General features: G+C 39.6%; 1 protein-coding gene across 5 annotated transcripts in view; it reads left to right on the top strand.

The window, feature by feature from the left end:
- nfixb (nuclear factor I/Xb) overlaps positions 1 to 21,403 on the top strand; it is a 169,475-nt gene that overhangs the window by 3,827 nt on the left and 144,245 nt on the right. For 3 of the 5 annotated variants that reach the window (XM_087809014.1, XM_087809003.1, XM_087809000.1), the window contains exon 2: positions 10,805 to 10,888. In XM_087809014.1, the coding sequence (XP_087665140.1) occupies positions 10,805 to 10,888 (84 nt within the window). Of the gene's footprint in view, positions 1 to 10,804; positions 10,889 to 19,705; positions 19,892 to 21,403 lie in introns of those variants that run through there. The other 2 variants (XM_087809002.1, XM_087809006.1) reach the window with 2 other exon arrangements.

Here is a 21,403-nt window from a genome sequence, read left to right as displayed (position 1 = left end):
GTACCGAGCTACTGGATCAATAAGTCACGTGACTGTGTAAAATATAATGTTTTTTTAAAGCGCAAAAAAAGAGTAGAAATCAACATTTTTTACCATGAAAACTACCAAAAATCAACATCTCTGGAAATGGAAAATAATGTTGGAAAACTAAAGTATGATATCCGACGGACCATGGGAACGCAAATAAATGTTGCCCAAATATGTAAAATGTTTAATGTCTTAAAAAAAAGGTTTGCCTGTCGCATCATTAGCAATAAAAAAATTTGATCAAATAGCTCGGCACTCTGTTGGTATAGTCTGGTGACACTATTAAACTAACATTTGTATATTGAATTTAAAAGAGTATGATTGATTAAAAATTGAATTTAGAACATTTATTTTTTAATTATTGGAATAACAATATCAAATTGTATGTGTAAAAAAAAAGAAGAAAATAATTCATTAGAAAATGTTCAAAACAATTATTTAAAAAATAAGAACAACGCATTCAACCTTTAAATTTAAACATAATTATATCCAATTATTAAAAAAATAAAATGTAATTGTTTCCGAAACGACAAAATTTAGTTCCCGTTTTGACTAAAAAAACTTTTTTTAATCCATGCAGATTTTTTTGTGTCGCAGACCGTAGTTATGTCGTCATTATATCAACAGAGTGATTTAAAACTGTAAAAACAAAGTTGCATGATCGGCAAAAAAAAGTGAACGTTAACAAGTGCATGAATGCATGAGAAATGCATCTCATCATAAACGCTGAATCAGCAAAAACTAGTTTTTCTGCAACAAGTTACTCTCATAAAGTTCGTTTAACTCATTTTCACTAGTTCACAGGTTTATTTATTGATTCAACTCAACTTAAACCAGTGTCTTGACGTGTCAAGAGTCACGACTTATGTTATTCAGAGAAAACACAGTCTTTTTATTTCAAAGTAAAACACATTTCAGACACTAAAAATCGATAGTTTTGACCTTTGAATATGGTCATGTGACCTAAGAAAGTAACTCCCTCATGAAGCAGAGGATCATGGGAAGTCTTGCAGAAGATTCTTTGAAGTCCAAACCACGGGAAGGCCCGGGGGCCAAATCCGGCCCGCCTCGTCATTTAACGTGGGCCCCCTCGGGCGGTTTGGCTCCAGAATCAAAGTCGATTATTGTTCGTGTTGTTTTGACCCAGAAAAAGATTTTCTCGACGTCAACAATTTATACGGAGGTTTCCTGAAAAGAGTGAAACTGTCTTTGAAGGCATCAAAGGAACTCGATGGAAGTTGTAAAGAGGACACACGAGGAAGAATCCAACAATGTTTGCTAAATATACATTTCGTTGGATCGTGTTATAGATTTTTGACACTAAGAGACGATCAATTATTGTGAAGATAAGCTTCGAAGAACCAAGAGAGTCCGATATTTGACTTCAATCGACGGTTATTGGTTGATTTTTATAGGAACGTCTGAAGGATTTTAACCATCGATGAAGATCTCGAACATTCTTTGCATCTCCAGGCAGAACATATGGAGGCACCAGCAGACATATGCTGCATACGTCGATAGAGGAGGACGTTAGAGAAGGAGGTCAGAGCTGCAGGGATCATCTCTCTATGTATGTAGAGATGATGTCCTCCTGCTGACCCTTGTTCTCTCGACACCAGTTCTTGACGATGTCCCTGTTGGGACATGAGGTGTCGATGGACTCACAAAGCTTCACGAAGCATCGTCCTTGTTTTTAAAAAACACTAGATGGCGCTCTTTGCTGCGTAATAGTCGATGAAACATGCAGTCGTTGAATTTACAAGGTTCAATAAATAATGACTGAATGAATAATGATAATAATTTTTTAGAACTTAATGTTGCTTTTAGTAAAAAGGCGAAGTTTTACTGTAATGGAGGTAGATTTGTTTCTTAATTATTCCTTTTAAAACTAAATAAAAACTACTTAAAAAAAAGATTTGATTAAAAAAACGACTTCAATGAAAACGAGTGCAATAAAAAGTATAAATAAAAAACTTCAAAACTTTTTTCATTTCAATTAAAAAAATCAACTTGAATACAAAAAAACTTTAATAAAAAAATAACTCCAATCACCAGAAAATGACAAAAAAAAGGAATATAACAAATAGAAAATCACTTTAAAACTTTTTTTCAGTTAAAAAAAAAGACAAATTACATGAAAAGTAAAAAAAAAGGCTTCAATAAAAAAAACTTCTTGAAAAAAAAACACTTTTTTTTTACCTCAAACAAAAAAAAGGAAAAGCTCAAGTTTGAAGCAGTGTTTTGAGGATTTAACATTTAAGTCACAAATGTTCATAATATGACGCAAACACAAAGAAGTTAATCTCAATCAAAGAAAAAAAGTTTAAATTTTTTTATTCAAGCAACTATTCTTTCTTTATTAATTATCTTTCTTTAATTGAAACCTGTTTTAATTGAACAATAAAGGTACAAATTCACCTCCGTACAACTAATGATCTCCGATGAAAGTGACGTTGACATGGAAAGTAGAAGATTTGGATGAATGGACAGAAAACTATCTAAAATACATACTAAAGATATTCCCATGAGCCTCTTGTGTTATAGGAAGTCTGCAGGAGCATAACTTATCTGTTGCTATTTCAATAAACAAGTGATAAATGATAAATATAATAACAATATTCTGTTTGAATGAGTAACATTAAACAGGTGACAGTAGTCGAAATGCTACTTGGACATTCCTGCGCCAGAGTGCGGTCGATCCACGAACATGTGGATTCTCTCCTCGTCGTGTCGACTCTCCCGCAGAAGTCAAGTTCAGGGGATTCTATCCACTGCTCAGCGACTGCATCAAGCAGTGGTTTGTGGAGCAGGAGGCATGTAGAACTGCTCCGGGAGCTCCTCTGTGATTATCGACACCGTAAAGTACATCCTTCACCGGACCGGGCAGTTTATAGGCAGAGCCCGGGCCGGCTTTTCTTGACAAGGGCCTCAGTTAGTGGGACGGATGGTTTCCACTGGTTTTCCTCCCGCGCTCGCCCACATATGGAGGACGACAAGTGGAGGATCTATGGATGCTGAGGAGGAATGTGGAGGGTTTACTCCGGGGACTCCGGCTCTACCTTCGTGGCGAGCGAGAGGCGGTCGGATCGATGGGTCGTGATGAGAAACGAGCGACACAGACGCAGGGAAAGACGGGAGTGGAAGCTCTGGTTCTGCAGGATATGAATAGCCTGGAACTGCAGCTGCACTCGGGTTGGACCCAGTCTGGGACTTATTATAGCACCGTGTGTTTATGCATGTGTCTGTGGACGCCTGTGTCAGGAGGGTACGGAAGTATATATCAGAGTATTGGTTGAATACATGAGTGTACGGAAGTATATATCAGAGTATTGGTTGAGTACATGAAGGTACGGAAGTATATATCAGCGTATTGGTTGAGTACATGAGTGTACAGAAGTATATATCAGAGTATTGGTTGAGTACATGAGTGTACGGAAGTATATATCAGAGTATTGGTTGAATACATGAGTGTACGGAAGTATATCAGCAGAGTATTGGTTGAATACATGAGTGTACAGAAGTATATCAGCAGAGTATTGGTTGAATACATGAGTGTACAGAAGTATATCAGCAGAGTATTGGTTGAATACATGAGTGTACGGAAGTATATCAGCAGAGTATTGGTTGAATACATGAGTGTACGGAAGTATATCTGCAGAGTATTGGTTGAATACATGAGTGTACGGAAGTATAACAGCAGAGTATTGGTTGAATATATGAGTGTACGGAAGTATATCAGCAGAGTATTGGTTGAATATATGAGTGTACGGAAGTATATCAGCAGAGTATTGGTTGAATACACGAGTGTATGGAAGGATATCAGTGCCATCAGAGTATTGATGGAATACATGAGTGTATGGAAGTATATCAGTGCCATCAGAGTATTGGTTGAATTCATGAGTGTACGGAAGTATATCAGTGCCATCAGAGTATTGATTGAATTCATGAGTGTACGGAAGTATATCAGTGCCATCAGAGTATTGGTTAAATTCATGAGTGTACGGAAGTATATCAGTGCCATCAGAGTATTGATTGAATACATGAGAGTATGGATGTATATCAGTGCCCTCAGAGTTTTGGTTGAATACATGAGAGTATGGAAGTATATCAGTGCCATCAGAGTATTGGTTGAATTCATGAGTGTACGGAAGTATATCAGTGCCATCAGAGTATTGATTGAATACATGAGAGTATGGATGTATATCAGTGCCATCAGAGTTTTGGTTGAATACATGAGAGTACGGAAGTATATCAGTGCCATCAGAGTATTGATTGAATACATGAGAGTATGGAATTATATCAGTGCCATCAGAGTATTGATTGAATACATGAGAGTATGGAAGTATATCAGTGCCATCAGAGTATTGGTTGAATTCATGAGTGTATGGAAGTATATCAGTGCAATCAGAGTATTGATTGAATACATGAGGGTATGGAAGTATATCAGTGCCATCAGAGTATTGGTTGAATTCATTAGTGTACAGAAGTATATCAGTGCCATCAGAGTATTGGTTGAATTCATGAGTGTACGGAAGTATATCAGTGCCATCAGAGTATTGATTGAATACATGAGAGTATGGAAGTATATCAGTGCCATCAGAGTATTGGTTGAATTCATTAGTGTACAGAAGTATATCAGTGCAATCAAAGTATTGGTTGAATACACGAGTATATGGAAGTATATCACTGCCATCAGAGTATTGGTTGAATTCATGAGTGTACGGAAGTATATCAGTGCCATCAGAGTATTGGTTGAATACATGAGTGTACGGAAGTATATCACTGCCATCAGAGTATTGATTGAATACATGAGTGTATGGAAGTATATCAGTGCCATCAGAGTATTGGTTGAATACATGAGTGTATGGAAGTATATCAGTGCCACCAGAGTATTGGTTGAATTCATGAGTATACAGAAGTATATCAGTGCCATCAGAGTATTGGTTGAATACATGAGGGTATGGAAGTATATCAGTGCCATCAGAGTATTGGTTAAATACATGAGTGTATGGAAGTATATCAATGCCATCAGAGTATTGGTTAAATACATGAGTGTATGGAAGTATATCAGCGCCATCAGAGTATGGAGGAGCATAACTTATCTGTTGCTATTTCAATAAACAAATGATAAATGATAAATATAATAACAATATTCTGTTTGAATGAGTAACATTAAACAGGTGACAGTAGTCGAAATGCTACTTGAACATTCCTGCGCCAGAGTGCGGTCGATCCACGAACATGTGGATTCTCTCCTCGTCGTGTCGACTCTCTCCGCCATCAGAGTATTGGTTGAATTCATGAGTGTACGGAAGTATATCAGTGCAATCAGAGTATTGATTGAATACATGAGGGTATGGAAGTATATCAGTGCCATCAGAGTATTGGTTAAATACATGAGTGTATGGAAGTATATCAGTGCCATCAGAGTATTGGTTAAATACATGTTTGTATGGAAGTATATCAGCGCCATCAGAGTATTGGTTGAATTCATGAGTGTACGGAAGTATATCAGTGCAATCAGAGTATTGATTGAATACATGAGTGTATGGAAGTATATCAGCGCCATCAGAGTATTGGTTGAATTCATGAGTGTACGGAAGTATATCAGTGCAATCAGAGTATTGATTGAATACATGAGGGTATGGAAGTATATCAGTGCCATCAGAGTATTGGTTGAATACATGAGTGTATGGAAGTATATCAGTGCCATCAGAGTATTGGTTAAATACATGAGTGTATGGAAGTATATCAGTGCCATCAGAGTATTGGTTGAATACATGAGTGTATGGAAGTATATCAGCGCCATCAGAGTATTGATTGAATACATGAGTGTATGGAAGTATATCAGTGCCATCAGAGTATTGGTTGAATTCATGAGTGTACGGAAGTATATCAATGCCATCAGAGTATTGATTGAATACATGAGTTTATGGAAGTATATCAGTGCCATCAGAGTATTGGTTAAATACATGAGTGTATGGAAGTATATCAGTGCCATCAGAGTATTGGTTAAATACATGAGTGTATGGAAGTATATCAGCGCCATCAGAGTATTGATTGAATACATGAGTGTATGGAAGTATATCAGTGCCATCAGGGTATTGGTTGAATTCATGAGTGTACGGAAGTATATCAATGCCATCAGAGTATTGATTGAATACATGAGTTTATGGAAGTATATCAGTGCCACCAGAGTATTGATTGAATACATGAGTGTATGGAAGTATATCAGTGCCCTCTGAGTATTGATTGAATACATGAGTGTACGGAAGTATATCAGTGCCATCAGAGTATTGATTGAATACATGAGAGTATGGAAGTATATCAGTGCCATCAGAGTATTGGTTGAATACATGAGTGTACGGAAGTATATCAGTGCCATCAGGGTATTGGTTGAATACATGAGTGTATGGAAGTATATCAGTGCCATCAGAGTATTGGTTGAATACATGAGTGTATGGAAGTATATCAGAGTATTGATTGAATACATGAGTGTATGGAAGTATATCAGTGCCATCAGAGTATTGGTTGAATACATGAGTGTACGGAAGTATATCAGTGCCATCAGAGTCTTGGTTGAATACATGAGTGTATGGAAGTATATCAGTGCCATCAGAGTATTGGTTGAATACATGAGTGTACGGAAGTATATCAGTGCCATCAGAGTCTTGGTTGAATACATGAGTGTATGGAAGTATATCAGTGCCATCAGAGTATTGGTTGAATACATGAGTGTACGGAAGTATATCAGTGCCATCAGAGTATTGGTTGAATACATGAGAGTATGGAAGTATATCAGTGCCATCAGAGTATTGGTTGAATACATGAGTGTATGGAAGTATATCAGTGCCATCAGAGTATTGGTTGAATACATGAGTGTACGGAAGTATATCAGTGCCATCAGGGTATTGGTTGAATACATGAGTGTATGGAAGTATATCAGTGCCATCAGAGTATTGGTTGAATACATGAGTGTATGGAAGTATATCAGTGCCATCAGAGTATTGGTTGAATACATGAGTGTATGGAAGTATATCAGTGCCATCAGAGTATTGGTTGAATACATGAGTGTATGGAAGTATATCAGTGCCATCAGAGTATTGATTGAATTCATGAGTGTACGGAAGTATATCAGTGCCATCAGAGTATTGATTGAATACATGAGTGTATGGAAGTACATCAGTGCCATCAGAGTATTGGTTGAATACATGAGTGTACGGAAGTATATCAGTGCCATCAGAGTATTGGTTGAATACATGAGTGTATGGAAGTATATCAGTGCCATCAGAGTATTGGTTGAATACATGAGTGTACGGAAGTATATCAGTGCCATCAGAGTATTGGTTGAATACATGAGAGTATGGAAGTATATCAGTGCCATCAGAGTATTGGTTGAATACATGAGTGTATGGAAGTATATCAGTGCCATCAGAGTATTGGTTGAATACATGAGTGTACGGAAGTATATCAGTGCCATCAGAGTATTGGTTGAATACATGAGAGTATGGAAGTATATCAGTGCCATCAGAGTATTGGTTGAAAACATGAGTGTATGGGAGTATATCAGTGCCATCAGAGTATTGGTTGAATACATGAGTGTACGGAAGTATATCAGTGCCATCAGAGTATTGGTTGAATACATGAGAGTATGGAAGTATATCAGTGCCATCAGAGTATTGTTTGAATACATGAGTGTATGAAAGTATATCAGTGCCATCAGAGTACTGTTTGAATACATGAGTGTATGAAAGTATATCAGTGCCATCAGAGTATTGTTTGAATACATGAGTGTATGAAAGTATATCAGTGCCATCAGAGTATTGTTTGAATACATGAGTGTATGGAAGTATATCAGTGCCATCAGAGTACTGTTTGAATACATGAGTGTATGAAAGTATATCAGTGCCATCAGAGTACTGTTTGAATACATGAGTGTATGAAAGTATATCAGTGCCATCAGAGTACTGTTTGAATACATGAGAGTATGGAAGTATATCAGTGCCATCAGAGTATTGTTTGAATACATGAGTGTATGAAAGTATATCAGTGCCATCAGAGTACTGTTTGAATACATGAGTGTATGAAAGTATATCAGTGCCATCAGAGTATTGGTTGAATACATGAGAGTATGGAAGTATATCAGTGCCATCAGAGTATTGTTTGAATACATGAGTGTATGAAAGTATATCAGTGCCATCAGAGTACTGTTTGAATACATGAGTGTATGGAAGTATATCAGTGCCATCAGAGTATTGGTTGAATACATGAGTGTATGGAAGTATATCAGTGCCATCAGAGTATTGGTTGAATACATGAGTGTATGGAAGTATATCAGTGCCATCAGAGTATTGGTTGAATACATGAGTGTATGGAAGTATATCAGTGCCATCAGAGTATTGGTTGAATACATGAGTGTATGGAAGTATATCAGTGCCATCAGAGTATTGGTTGAATACATGAGTGTATGGAAGTATATCAGTGCCATCAGAGTATTGATTGAATTCATGAGTGTACGGAAGTATATCAGTGCCATCAGAGTATTGATTGAATACATGAGTGTATGGAAGTATATCAGTGCCATCAGAGTATTGGTTGAATACATGAGTGTACGGAAGTAAATGCTAAAAAAGAAACGTCATTCAAAAAAGTTTCAAGATGTGAAATGAAAACCCAACATGACTCACTAAAGTCGTTCCTGTGTCACAGTTGTTGCTGCAGATCATATATTTCTGGATGTGTTCCAGCAGACTTCAAGCTCTGCTTCCTGATCCTTCTCGTTCCACTTCAGCTCCTGATCAAACTTCTGAACAAATGTTTGTTCGGAAGAGACTTTGTGTCAGTTGGTCTTGAAGCGTGTTTTAGCCACGAGCGAGCTAACGAGGCAGAACTGCATTCTGGGAACTACATCTTCAGCTGTGGTCCGACTCCACTTCCTCTTCCTCCTGCTTCTCTTCCCCCTCTCCCTACTCTTCCTTTTCCTCCTATTCCTCTTCCTTTTCCACCTCTTCCTTTTCCTTTTCCTTTTCCTCCTCTTCCTCTTCCTTTTCCTCTTCTTCCTTTTCCTTTTCCTCCTCTTCCCTTTCCTCCTCTTCCTTTTCCTTTTCCTCCTCTTCCTCTTCCTTTTCCTCTTCTTCCTTTTCCTTTTCCTCCTCTTCCTTTTCCTCTTCTTCCTTTTCCTTTTGCTCCTTTTCCTTTTCCTCCTCTTCCTTTTCCTCTTCTTCCTTTTCCTTTTCCTCCTCTTCCTTTTCCTCTTCTTCCTTTTCCTTTTCCTCCTCTTCCTCTTCCTTTTCCTCCTCTTCCTCTTCCCTTTCCTCCTCTTCCTCTTTCTCTTCCTCATCTTCCTCTTTCTCTTCCTCCTCCTTTTCCTTTTCCTCCACCTCCTCTTCCTCTTCCTTTTTCCTCCTCTTCATTTTCCTCCTCTTCCTCTTCTTCCTCCTCCTCCTCTTCCTCCCCTTTATCTTCCTCTTCCTCCTCCCCCTCTTCCTCTTCCTCCTCCTCTTCATCCTCTTCCTCCTCCTCCTCTTCCTTTTCTTCCTCTTCCTCCTCCTCCTCTTCCTTTTCCTCCTCTTCCTCTTCTTCCTCCTCCCCCTCTTCCTCTTCCTCCTCCTCTTCATCCTCTTCCTCCTCCTCCTCTTCCTTTTCCTCCTCTTCCTCCTCCTCTTCCTTTTCCTCCTCTTCCTTTTCCTCCTCTTCCTCTTCCTCCTCCTCTTCTTCCTCCTCCTCCCTGGTCCATGTCTTCTGACTCACCAGTGGAACTTCAGCGAGTGTTCATTGAGAGCTGAGTCTGCGCTGCTGAATACAAATGAACACACTTGTAGCTTTATGTCTATGTGTGTGTTGGTGTGTATTTGTGTGGGTGTGATTGCCTGTGTAATTGATTTTTTTTGGCATCTGTTTGTCGATGTGTGTTCGTAAATAGGTGTGTTTGTGTTTTAATTTGTGCTACTGTGTGTGTTTGTATGTGTGCCACTGAATGCATGTGTGAGTCTTTGTAACTGTGTGTCCGTTTGCATGTGTTTGTCAATTTTATTGTCTATATACTTGTGCATGTGTTTGAGATTGTAATTGTGTTTAGTTGTGTATCAGTATTTAGTTGTGTATTTGTGCATGTATGTATGTTTTGCCACGTGTATACTCACGTATTTGTGTGTGTGCTTACGGCTGTTTGTCTTTTTTTGTGTGTTGGCATGGTTGTGTTTATGTGAGTGTCTGTGTCTGTGTGTGTGTGTCTGAGTCAGCGAGAATGTGTTTATTTGGTTGTGTGTCCATTTGCATGTCTTCTTCCCGTCTATATGCGTGTGTTTGTGCATTGTGTACTTGTGTTTTGTTGTATATCTGTATATATTTGCGTATTTTTGCATGTATGTGTGTTTGTGTAAATGTCCGTCTTTTTTTGTGAGTCGTGTGTTGGCATGTGTGTGTTTCTGTGTCTGTGTCCGTGTGTGTGTCTGACTCGGTATATTATTCTGGTTGTGTGTGTGTCTTCGTCTCTTTGTGTGTCCATTTGCGTCTCTACATGTGTGTGCATGTGAGAATGTTTGTGTGTGTATTTGCTTTCCCATGTGTGTTATGTGTATTTGTGTGTCTGCCTGTGTGAGTGCTTGTGTAAAACGTTCAAGTGGTTTTGTGTGTTTTATTTTCCCCAAGATTGGTTAGAAAGGTACTAGAGCGCCACCTACTGCCCCATTATTATTATTGTTTTCAAGTGCCAAAAAAGTATCAGCGACACACTATAATTGTGTGCGAACCGTACTAACACACTTTCGATCCTCAGGCCGCCGAAACCTTCCTGTTGAACGAAGATCCCTCCAGAGGTCCTGGGATGCCCGAGTGCTTCGTGGTGTCCGACTCCTACAGGGTGAGTGTAGCGTCATGCTAACCGCTTTGCTAACTAGCCAAACGTTTATCTTCCAAAATCAGGTTAACTAACTACACAAAAACATCTTCTGAAAACAACACTGACACACACACACAATGGTATCGTCAAAACTCCCATGTTTGTGTATTTATTTTTTTAATTTAATTTCGTTTTCCATGTTTGTTGTTAGCCGCTTTGTTAGCCGCGCGTCGTTAGCGTGAGTGACAGTTGTTTTCTCGCTGGCGGTAATTGTAGCCGCAATCATAACGTGGTTCACGGCTCCCTCTACTCAGCTGCGAACCATTACGACCATTACGTCCTCACGCTCGCACCGGGCGCCTCAGCCTCGGCTGCAGGAGTCGGGATTACGACCACGAGCGGGAGACGTCGGGTTAATAAAGGAGGGCAGCAGGACTGGAAATGTTAATGAGACCTTCTTTTTTTTTTTTTAAGGTTCTTTGTTTCCTGAAGTCGGAGACTCGAGCCAAGTCTGAGAGAATCTGGGTTGCTCGGGTGTATCGGGTGTCGCGGGCGCAGAAATGAGCCATTATGGCTGTAACTGAGTCGCGCGGCTGCTCCGGAGGGGGCGGAGCTAGATTCCAGGGGGGCAGCGGGTTCAAGATCTTCCGTGGGAGGGAGCGGGGTTCCTCCGTCAGAGTGTGAGCGCGTTCCTGCTGCTGCGACACAACCAAGATGGCGTCGGTTACTTGAATTGTTTTCCTCGCCTTTTGAATCTTCTCCGCAAAGCACTGGTTCCCGTGTTTGTTTGTGGCCCTTTGACTGTGATGATGTGGCCCTTATGAAATTACTCATGACTAGTTTAACATAAAACTTTTATTTCTTTTTTAATTTTTAAATTCATGTGTGTTTATGTGTGCGATTGTTTGTGTGTTTAGTTTTGTATTAGTTTTTGCTGTGTGTGTATTTGTGTTCTTGTCAATGCCGGCTTGTTAGTCTGTCCATGTATTAATGGGATTTGTTATTGTGTGTGTTTCTGCGTGTGTGTGTTAACATGTGTGTATGTCTGTGTGCATTTCTAAAACGTTTGTATTTTTTGTGTGTGTGTCTATGTCAATATGTGTGCATAAGTGTGTATTTGTTTTTGCTGTGTTTGTGTATTTGTGTGCGTGTTTGTGTGTGTCTGTTTGTGAGCCTGTCCATGCATTGGTGTGAATTTTTTATTGTATGTCTTTGTGCATGTGAGTTTATGTTTGCGTGTCTAAATGTGGGCGCATGTATGTTAGATTGTTTGTGTTTAGTTGTGCATTTGTGCGTGTGTATTTGTTTTTCGCTGTGAGTGTATTTGTGTGCGTTTGAGGCCGGGTTGTGAGTCTGTCCATGTATTAATAGGAGTTTGTTATTGTGTGTGTTTGTGTCTGCATGCTTGTGTGTGTATGTATGTAAGTGTCAGTTTGCGTGTCTACATGTGGGTGCATGTATGTTAGATTGTTTGTGTTTAGTTGTGCATTTGCTTTTTTTGCTGTGTGTGTATTTGTTTGCATGTTTTTGTGTGTCTGTTTGTGAGCCTTTCCATGCATTGGTATGAATTTGTTATTGTGTGTGTGTGTTAATATGTGTGTACGTCTGTGTGCATGTGTGTGTATGATTGTGTGTCGACATGTGGGTGCATGAATGATAGATTACTTGTTTAATTGGCACTTGTGCGTGTGTATTTTTTTTTTTCACGCTGTGTGTTTGTGTGTGTTCTTTCGTGGGCCTGTTTGTGTGAGTCTGTTCATGAGTGTGTCCATGCCTTGGTGTGAATTTGTAATTGTGTGTTGGCGTGAGTGTGTTTATGTGTGTGCATGTTTGTGATTTTGTTTGTGTGTTTCTTTTATTCAGTACATGTGCGTGTGTGTGTGTTTTTGTGTGTACATTTCTCAAATTTGTCCTTTTTTACGTTTGAAAGAAAAGTGATTTTATCATATTTCTAGACTAAATTAAACATAATTAAAATATAAATTGAATTAAATTTGATAAAACGTATTTAATTATATAATGTCATGGTATGAATACACTTTATTACACTATAATTACACTTAATATTTGTGGTAAGTTTGACATTTTCTCAGGTTTTCAACTTTATTCGTCTTGACGGTCCCTTACAACCTGTACCTATGACCCTATGTAGCTGGGACAAGGTCACCTTGTGGAGTAGAGAGTCTTTGGAACAGTTGAAGCATCTCATCTCAAGTTGTCTTTACGTCATATTATGTCACATCAATCATGTTTATGACATCAAGGAAATGAACGGTTTAAAATAGACAAAGTCAAATTCCAGGGTCGAATACTTTTCGCCGAACCGGGTCACCTGACGACTCCCGACCAATCAGAGGGCGACTGACGATTTAATGGACAAGTTTGTGGTTTTGATTGTTGAACCAGTTCCTCTGGTCGCGTCATCTCCGAGAAACTCCAGCGGAAATGAACCAATGTTTTTAGCTTAGCATCTTTTAGCATAGCATTAGCATTAGAACGAATATAAGCTAATATAGACTTTTTTTTCTGTTTTTAACTTTTTTTATTTATAAAAAAAAGTGATACTTTCTTGTGTATTTAGTTCTTTTTTGCTTTTGTTTTTTTTGATGCTGTCAACCTGGAATATTATATGGTCAATTATTTTGGTCTTTTTATTGTAACGCTCGTTGACCTTGAGTTTTTAAATTCCTCTTGGAATTGTTTAGAAGCTCAGTCGACCAGGAGAGACTTGGAGTAGAACCATGTCTTTTATTGGGAGGAATAAATCCCAATTCCAGCAAAAATGAACCAATGTTTTTAGCTTAGCATGGTTAGCATCTTTTAGCATAGCATTAGCATTAGAACGAAGATAAGCTAATGTAGACTTTTCTTTTTTAAATCTTTTGTATTTAAAAAAAAGTGATACTTTCTTGTGTATTTTGTTCTATTTTGTTTTTGTACTTTTGATGCTGTCAACCTTGAATATTATATGGTCAATTCTTTTGGTCATTTTATTGTAACGCTCGTTGACATTGAGTTTTTAAATTCCTGTCGGAGTTGTTTAGAAGCTCAGTCGACCAGGAGAGCCTCGGAGTAGAACCATGTCTTTTATTGGGAGGAATAAATCCCAATTCCAGCGGAAATTAACCAATGTTTTTAGCTTAGCATGGTTAGCATCTTTTAGCATAGCGTTAGCATTAGAATGAAGATAAGCTAATGTAGACTTTTCTTTTTTTAAATCTTTTGTATTTTAAAAAAAGTGATACTTTCGTGTGTATTTTGTTTTTGTACTTTTGATGCTGTCAACCTTGAATATTATATGGTCAATTCTTTTGGTCCTTTTATTGTAACGCTCGTTGACCTTTAGTTTTTTAATTCCTTTTGGAGTTGTTAAGAAGCTCAGTCGACCAGGAGAGCCTCGGAGTAGAACCATGTCTTTTATTGGGAGGAATAAATCCCAATTCCAGCGGAAATTAACCAATGTTTTTAGCTTAGCATGGTTAGCATCTTTTAGCATAGCGTTAGCATTAGAATGAAGATAAGCTAATGTAGACTTTTCTTTTTTAAATCTTTTGTATTTAAAAAAAAGTGATACTTTCTTGTGTATTTTGTTCTATTTTGTTTTTGTACTTTTGATGCTGTCAACCTTGAATATTATATGGTCAATTATTTTGGTCATTTTATTGTAACGCTCGTTGACCTTTAGTTTTTTAATTCTTTTTTGAGTTGTTAAGAAGCTCAGTCGACCAGGAGAGACTCGGAGTAGAACCATGTATTCAATTGGGAGGAGTCCCCGGGACACGCCCCGGAGAGAAGAAGGCTCCGGACCTCTTCGCTCCTCACCGCTGCCCCCTCGATCCGAGCGAGTCGTCCCCGTCCTCGGGTGTCGGTGTCATCCTGGTGTCATCCCGGGTAACGCGTGTTCAAATATTAAAAAAACCCGGACGGACCAGTTCTCGCCGACGTCACTCGGTCAATACATAAAGATGTATTTATATTCGGAGCGTGTGAAAACACCGAGGCATATGGCTGCGCCATGTGTTGCTTAATGAGAGATTTACTCGCGCAGACCACGAAATGTGTGGCTGGTTTACGCAGCCTGTGTTTGTGCATGTGTTGCATGCGAGACGACTCTATAAAGCCAGCGAAGGGGATTTTCTCGTTCCTGACCTCCTGCACTCGTTTAGTGAGGAGGTGATGTGTTGTGATGACTCATGTTCGATCCACGCACAAACAACCGCCTTTTTCGGACTGAAGGGAGGAAACCGGAGTGGGAATAGGAAACCTCGACTCGCTTGGGAAATCCCAGATGTTTTGGCCTTAGACGCCATCTTTGTTGTGTTGCAAGAGCAGGATGAAGGTGGGGACCTCTGACCTTTACAGGTGCTTCTTTAAAAAAAAAAGAAAAAGTTTTTAGACATGAAAACGTAATTCAAATATTAAAAATTTAGTAGTTATCTTGAAAGAAAATATGATTAAAGTTTTCCGGAAGCGTTTATTGTTTATGAAAAAAAATAAATGAAAAAAGGCGAAAATTACGAAATGATAAATGATACAAATATCCATTATGAGCAGATTTATGAAACATTAAAACAAGAACAACAATACTTGTATCCTCTCGTCCTCAGTCATCCCTATATCCTCTCAACCTCAGTCATCCCTGTATCCTCTCGTCCCCAGTCATCCCTGTATCCTCTCGTCCTCAGTCATCACTGTATCCTCTCGTACTCAGTCATCCCTGTATCCTCTCGTCCTCAGTCATTACTGTATCCTCTCGTCCTCAGTCATCCCTGTATCCTCTCGTCCTCAGTCATCACTGTATCCTCTCGTCCTCAGTCATCACTGTATACTCTCGTCCTCAGTCATCACTGTATCCTCTCGTCCTCAGTCATCACTGTATCCTCTCGTCCTCAGTCATCCCTGTATCCCCTCGTCCACATTTATCACTGTATACTCTCGTCCCCAGTCATCCATGTATACCCTCGTCCTCAGTCATCCCTGTATCCTCTTGTCCTCAGTCATCACTGTATCCTCTCGACCTCAGTCATCCCTGTATCCTCTCGTCCTCAGTCATCACTGTATCCTCTCGACCTCAGTCATCACTGTATCCTCTCGTCCTCAGTCATCCCTGTATCCTCTCGACCTCAGTCATCACTGTATCCTCTCGACCTCAGTCATCCCTGTATCCTCTCGACCTCAGTCATCCCTGTATCCTCTCGTCCTCAGTCATCCCTATATCCTCTCGACCTCAGTCATCCCTGTATCCTCTCGTCCTCAGTCATCACTGTATACTCTCGTCCCCAGTCATCCCTGTATCCTCTCGTCCCCAGTCATCCCTGTATCCTCTCGTCCCCAGTCATCCCTGTATCCTCTCGTCCCCAGTCATCCCTGTATCCTCTCGTCCTCAGTCATCCCTGTGTCCTCTCGTCCTCAGTCATCACAAGGATTGAATTGTCCCTGTAGCTGCGGATGATGTAACAACTGCTGCCATCAAAAGTTTGGAAGTTCAATTGCAACACAAAAATGAACAAACGCTGTGAATATTTGCCTGTTCATTTAAATAAAGACAAATAAATAAAAAAAGAAATGCATTCATTTTAAAAACACAAAGGAAAAAAGGGAAAACTCAATTCAATGCAGTTCTATTGAATATTGATACAGTATCGTGGGAAAAAATACATTGTGATACATGTTTGTATTGTAGTTTCCTCACACGTTCACCGCTACTTCAAGTGCTAGAAAAAGCAATAAAAAAACATTAGCGTTGGGTGAAATTGAGCTGCTTGGCAGAGGTCTGCTGAGCCAAACAAAGTCAATTTCCCGGCTCGGGGGGACGAGGGGGTCGTTCTGACCCTGCGCGATCCTTTGTGTGGCCTGCGGAGGCTTGTGGTGCCGAGGCTCGTGGATCCGAGGGACTCCGGTGTCAGAGGCGGTCGCTCCTCCTCCAGCCGGGCCTGGACCCGGTCCAGATCCTAGTCCTGTTTTCTCTCCTTCTGTCGGCGGACGACAGAAAGATGTCCGACTTCCTTCTCCGTCCGAGTCCGAACCCGTGATTACACGTCTGCCCCGCGGATCTTCTGGGCCTTGTTTGGCTTGGACTCGCTTCACTGCTTTCAAAGTACAGTTGTGGCTTCTGCCGGGTCAGGACCGGTTCAGTCAATAAACACCAGCAGCAGCGGCAGCAGCACGAGGCCGGTCCGTGAAGACGGTTCCGATGTTTGAAACCTCGGCTCATGTTGCATCAGAACTTCTGCACAAAGTGTGTCGGGAACTCCTGTTTCCTCCCATCACTCGCCGAGACCTCGAACATTTGACACTTATGATCACACACAACAAACACAACACAACACTGTGTGAGTCTGTTCACGATTAGTTGTGTGTCCGGTGGGCTGTCGGAGCATCCTCTCGCCCCGACTAGCTGGGACAAATAGGGATCGGCTGAAAAGCAAAAAAACATTTTTAGAAAACTGAGTCACGACTTTTAATCACAACAAAATGTTACACACAAAAATGCACCCTGAGTCACGAACCACAACCTCGACACAACTCCATGACAAAGACTCACAAGAGTCAACATTAATCAAAACTCAAACACTGTGACTCATATAGTGCAATCGTGAGTCAATGACTCATCTCTCATAGTATAAACACAACACAACTGTGAATCACACAGCAATGACTCACTACAACAACAGAACACATGAATGAAGACTCATCAGACACAACCACTACACACTCAACAAAAAAATGACTCGAACAACAAGGATTCATTTAACGCAACTTACCAAACGGCACAATGAGTCACATTTTACCCCAAAAAATTACTCACTACATTCAACGATAACATTACACAATAACGACTCACTAAAAACACTAGAAAGAGTCACTAAAATTAACAATGACTCACAGAACACAACAATGACTCACTGAAAGTAACAGTGACTCACTAAACACTAGAAAGAGTCACTAAAATTAACAATGACTCACAGAACACAACAATGACTCACTAAAAGTAACAGCGACTCACTAAATACTAGAGTCACTGAAATTAATCATGACTCACAGAACACTAGAAAGAGTCACTGAAACTAACAATGACTCACTAAACACTTGAAAGACTCACTAAAGTTAACAATGACTCACACAACACTAGAAAGAGTCACTAAAGTTAACAATGACTCACACAACACTAGAAAGAGTCACTGAAACTAACAATGACTCACACAACACTAGAAAGACTCACTAAAGTTAACAATGACTCACTAAACACTAGAAAGAGTCACTGAAACTAACAATGACTCACACAACACTAGAAAGACTCACTAAAGTTAACAATGACTCACACAACACTAGAAAGACTCACTAAAGTTAACAATGACTCACAGAACACAACAATGACTCACTAAAGTTAACAATGACTCACACAACACTAGAAAGACTCACTAAAGTTAACAATGACTCACACAACACTAGAAAGACTCACTAAAGTTAACAATGACTCACACAACACAACAATGACTCACTAAAGTTAACAATGACTCACACAACACTAGAAAGACTCACTAAAGTTAACAATGACTCACAGAACACAACAATGACTCACTAAAGTTAACAATGACTCACACAACACCAGAAAGAATCACTGAAGTTAACAATGACTCACAGAACACAACAATGACTCACTAAAGTTAACAATGACTCACACAACACTAGAAAGACTCACTAAAGTTAACAATGACTCACACAACACTAGAAAGACTCACTAAAGTTAACAATGACTCACACAACACCAGAAAGAATCACTGAAGTTAACAATGACTCACAGAACACAACAATGACTCACTAAAGTTAACAATGACTCACACAACACTAGAAAGACTCACTAAAGTTAACAATGACTCACACAACACTAGAAAGACTCACTAAAGTTAACAATGACTCACACAACACTAGAAAGACTCACTACAGTTAACAATGACTCACACAACACATTAATGACTCACAGAACACTAGAAAGACTCACTAAAGTTAACAATGACTCACAGAACACATTAATGACTCACAGAACACTAGAAAGACTCACTAAAGTTAACAATGACTCACAGAACACAATAATGACTCACAGAACACTAGAAAGACTCACTAAAGTTAACAATGACTCACAGAACACAATAATGACTCACACAACACTAGAAAGACTCACTAAAGTTAACAATGACTCACACAACACTAGAAAGACTCACTAAAGTTAACAATGACTCACAGAACACATTAATGACTCACAGAACACTAGAAAGACTCACTAAAGTTAACAATGACTCACACAACACTAGAAAGACTCACTAAAGTTAACAATGACTCACAGAACACATTAATGACTCACAGAACACTAGAAAGACTCACTAAAGTTAACAATGACTCACAGAACACTTTAATGACTCACAGAACACTAGAAAGACTCACTAAAGTTAACAATGACTCACACAACACAATAATGACTCACAGAACACTAGAAAGACTCACTAAAGTTAACAATGACTCACACAACACATTAATGACTCACACAACACTAGAAAGACTCACTAAAGTTAACAATGACTCACACAACACAATAATGACTCACAGAACACTAGAAAGACTCACTAAAGTTAACAATGACTCACACTTAAATCACACAAACACAAACGCAACACAAAGTTCAACAAACACAACAAACACAACACCACGTGACCCTCCAGCACCAGTTCGTCATGTTGCACTTTTTTCTTTTTTTTCCCCCCCTCCTCCTTGAACGTGGGTCCGCGCGAGCTCCCGCACACTCGTCCACCTTGCAGGAGCTCGAGTCAGAGAGGAGGAGGAGGAGGAGAAAGAGGAGGCAAAGTTTTTCTTTTTTTTTTTTTCTTCCACTTTTTTGTGCAGCTTTCACTTTCAAGGCGGGGTTTACAGTAAGTGCAGCATGAGAGCGAGCAGGACGATCATGCAGCAGCAGCTCTGACTCCAGCCTCACCCTCCAGCGCCATGTACTCGCCCTACTGCCTCACCCAGGTAACTAGACTAACTAGACTAACTAACCCACTAACTCAAGCTGGGAACAACGCAACAAACTTTTTCCCCCTCTCTCTCTCTCTCTCTCTCTCTCTCTCTCTCTCTCTCCTCCACTTCGCGCGCGGCTGAGGAGGAGAAAATGGCGCTTCTTGTCAAATTCATATTTTTTTTTTTTTTTTGAAGGAGAGGGTGAGGAGAGGGGAGGAGGGGGGAGGAGAGGGAGGAGGGGGGGGGAGGACTCTTGGTGTCGCCGCCGTTTGTGTTTGTCCGCCGCCCGAGAGCGGGAGTGTGTGTGTGTTAGTGTGTGTGTGTGTGTTGTACAGTATCCGTGCGCGCGCAGTCGTATCTTTTTACTTTATTACGTGCTTTGGCTGTTATAATAATTCCCGATTGCATTTGAACGCATCACCGTTGTCTCACGTGTAGACGCAGCAGTTTCGTGTTTTTCTTTTTTTTTTTTTTTAAATCTCTTCCCTTCTTTTGCTCTTTTTGTTCCTGCGAATTTTAACTGTTTCCTTTTCCCTTTCGTTTTACTCCCACTTTTTTTTTTTTTTTTTTAACTTATAATGTATTAAAGTAAACGATAAAAATGTCTCGAAAGTACTTTCAGCAACTATTTCACTTATATTTATTTATTTTTTGATTTATATTAATTTCATATTCTTATAATTCAAGATAAATTCGGTGCTTGTTATTCATAATAAGTGAATTTTTTATCATTTAAAAATGAACTAACGCACAAATGTATCTTTATATTTTGAATTATTAATCATTAAGTTTGTGGATTAGTTCGTTTTTTACAAGTTTAAACCTAAAATAAATAAATAAATAGTATATAGAGTCAATTGTCAGACATTAAGTTGCTGCGTACGAATGAAAAACTGACATTTTCTTTTTATTCCATTTTAAATAATTTCAAAAAAATACTTGACCAGTTTGAATAAAACTTTATTCGTTCCCGTCCCAGTCACGACCGCCCGCACACACACACACACACACACGTTTTATTGCTGCATTCTTGATCAAATTAAAACATGATTAACGAGGAAACAAGTTTTTACACTTCGCTCATTCCTGCCTTCACTTCTTCTTCACTTCTTCTTCTTCCTACTCTTTTTTTTTTAACTTTCCACCACTTTTTTCCACCACAAAAACCTCCACGACGTGGTTTTAAACTTCACTTTTCCCTCCATCTCCGTAGAAACATGCAACGTTTTTTTAATTATATCTGATCCTGTGTGAGTCCGACACGTCTTTTTGTGCGTCTGTTGTGCGTGTCAGTTGTGTGTCTGTTGTGTGTGTGTGTGTTGTGTGTCTTGACCTCATGCACAAAATGTCACGTTGTGTTTATTTTAATATGACACCTTGTGGTGGAGGCTCGTCCTCCGGTACCTGGACCCTCTTGTAGTGACTTGTAAAAAAAAAAGCGCCGGCCCCGTCGCACACATGCTCGCGAGGCTCTTGTAAAGCAGACTTGTTTATCCCTCGCTGGCTCCGGCTGAGGCTGGAGCG

The sequence above is a fragment of the Callionymus lyra genome, chromosome 15, assembly GCF_982586985.1.
Source record: "Callionymus lyra chromosome 15, fCalLyr1.hap1.1, whole genome shotgun sequence".
Classification (NCBI taxonomy): Eukaryota; Metazoa; Chordata; class Actinopteri; order Syngnathiformes; family Callionymidae; genus Callionymus; species Callionymus lyra.
The sequence above is the reverse complement of the archived record's forward strand: the minus strand, read 5'-3'. Positions and strand labels throughout refer to the sequence as shown.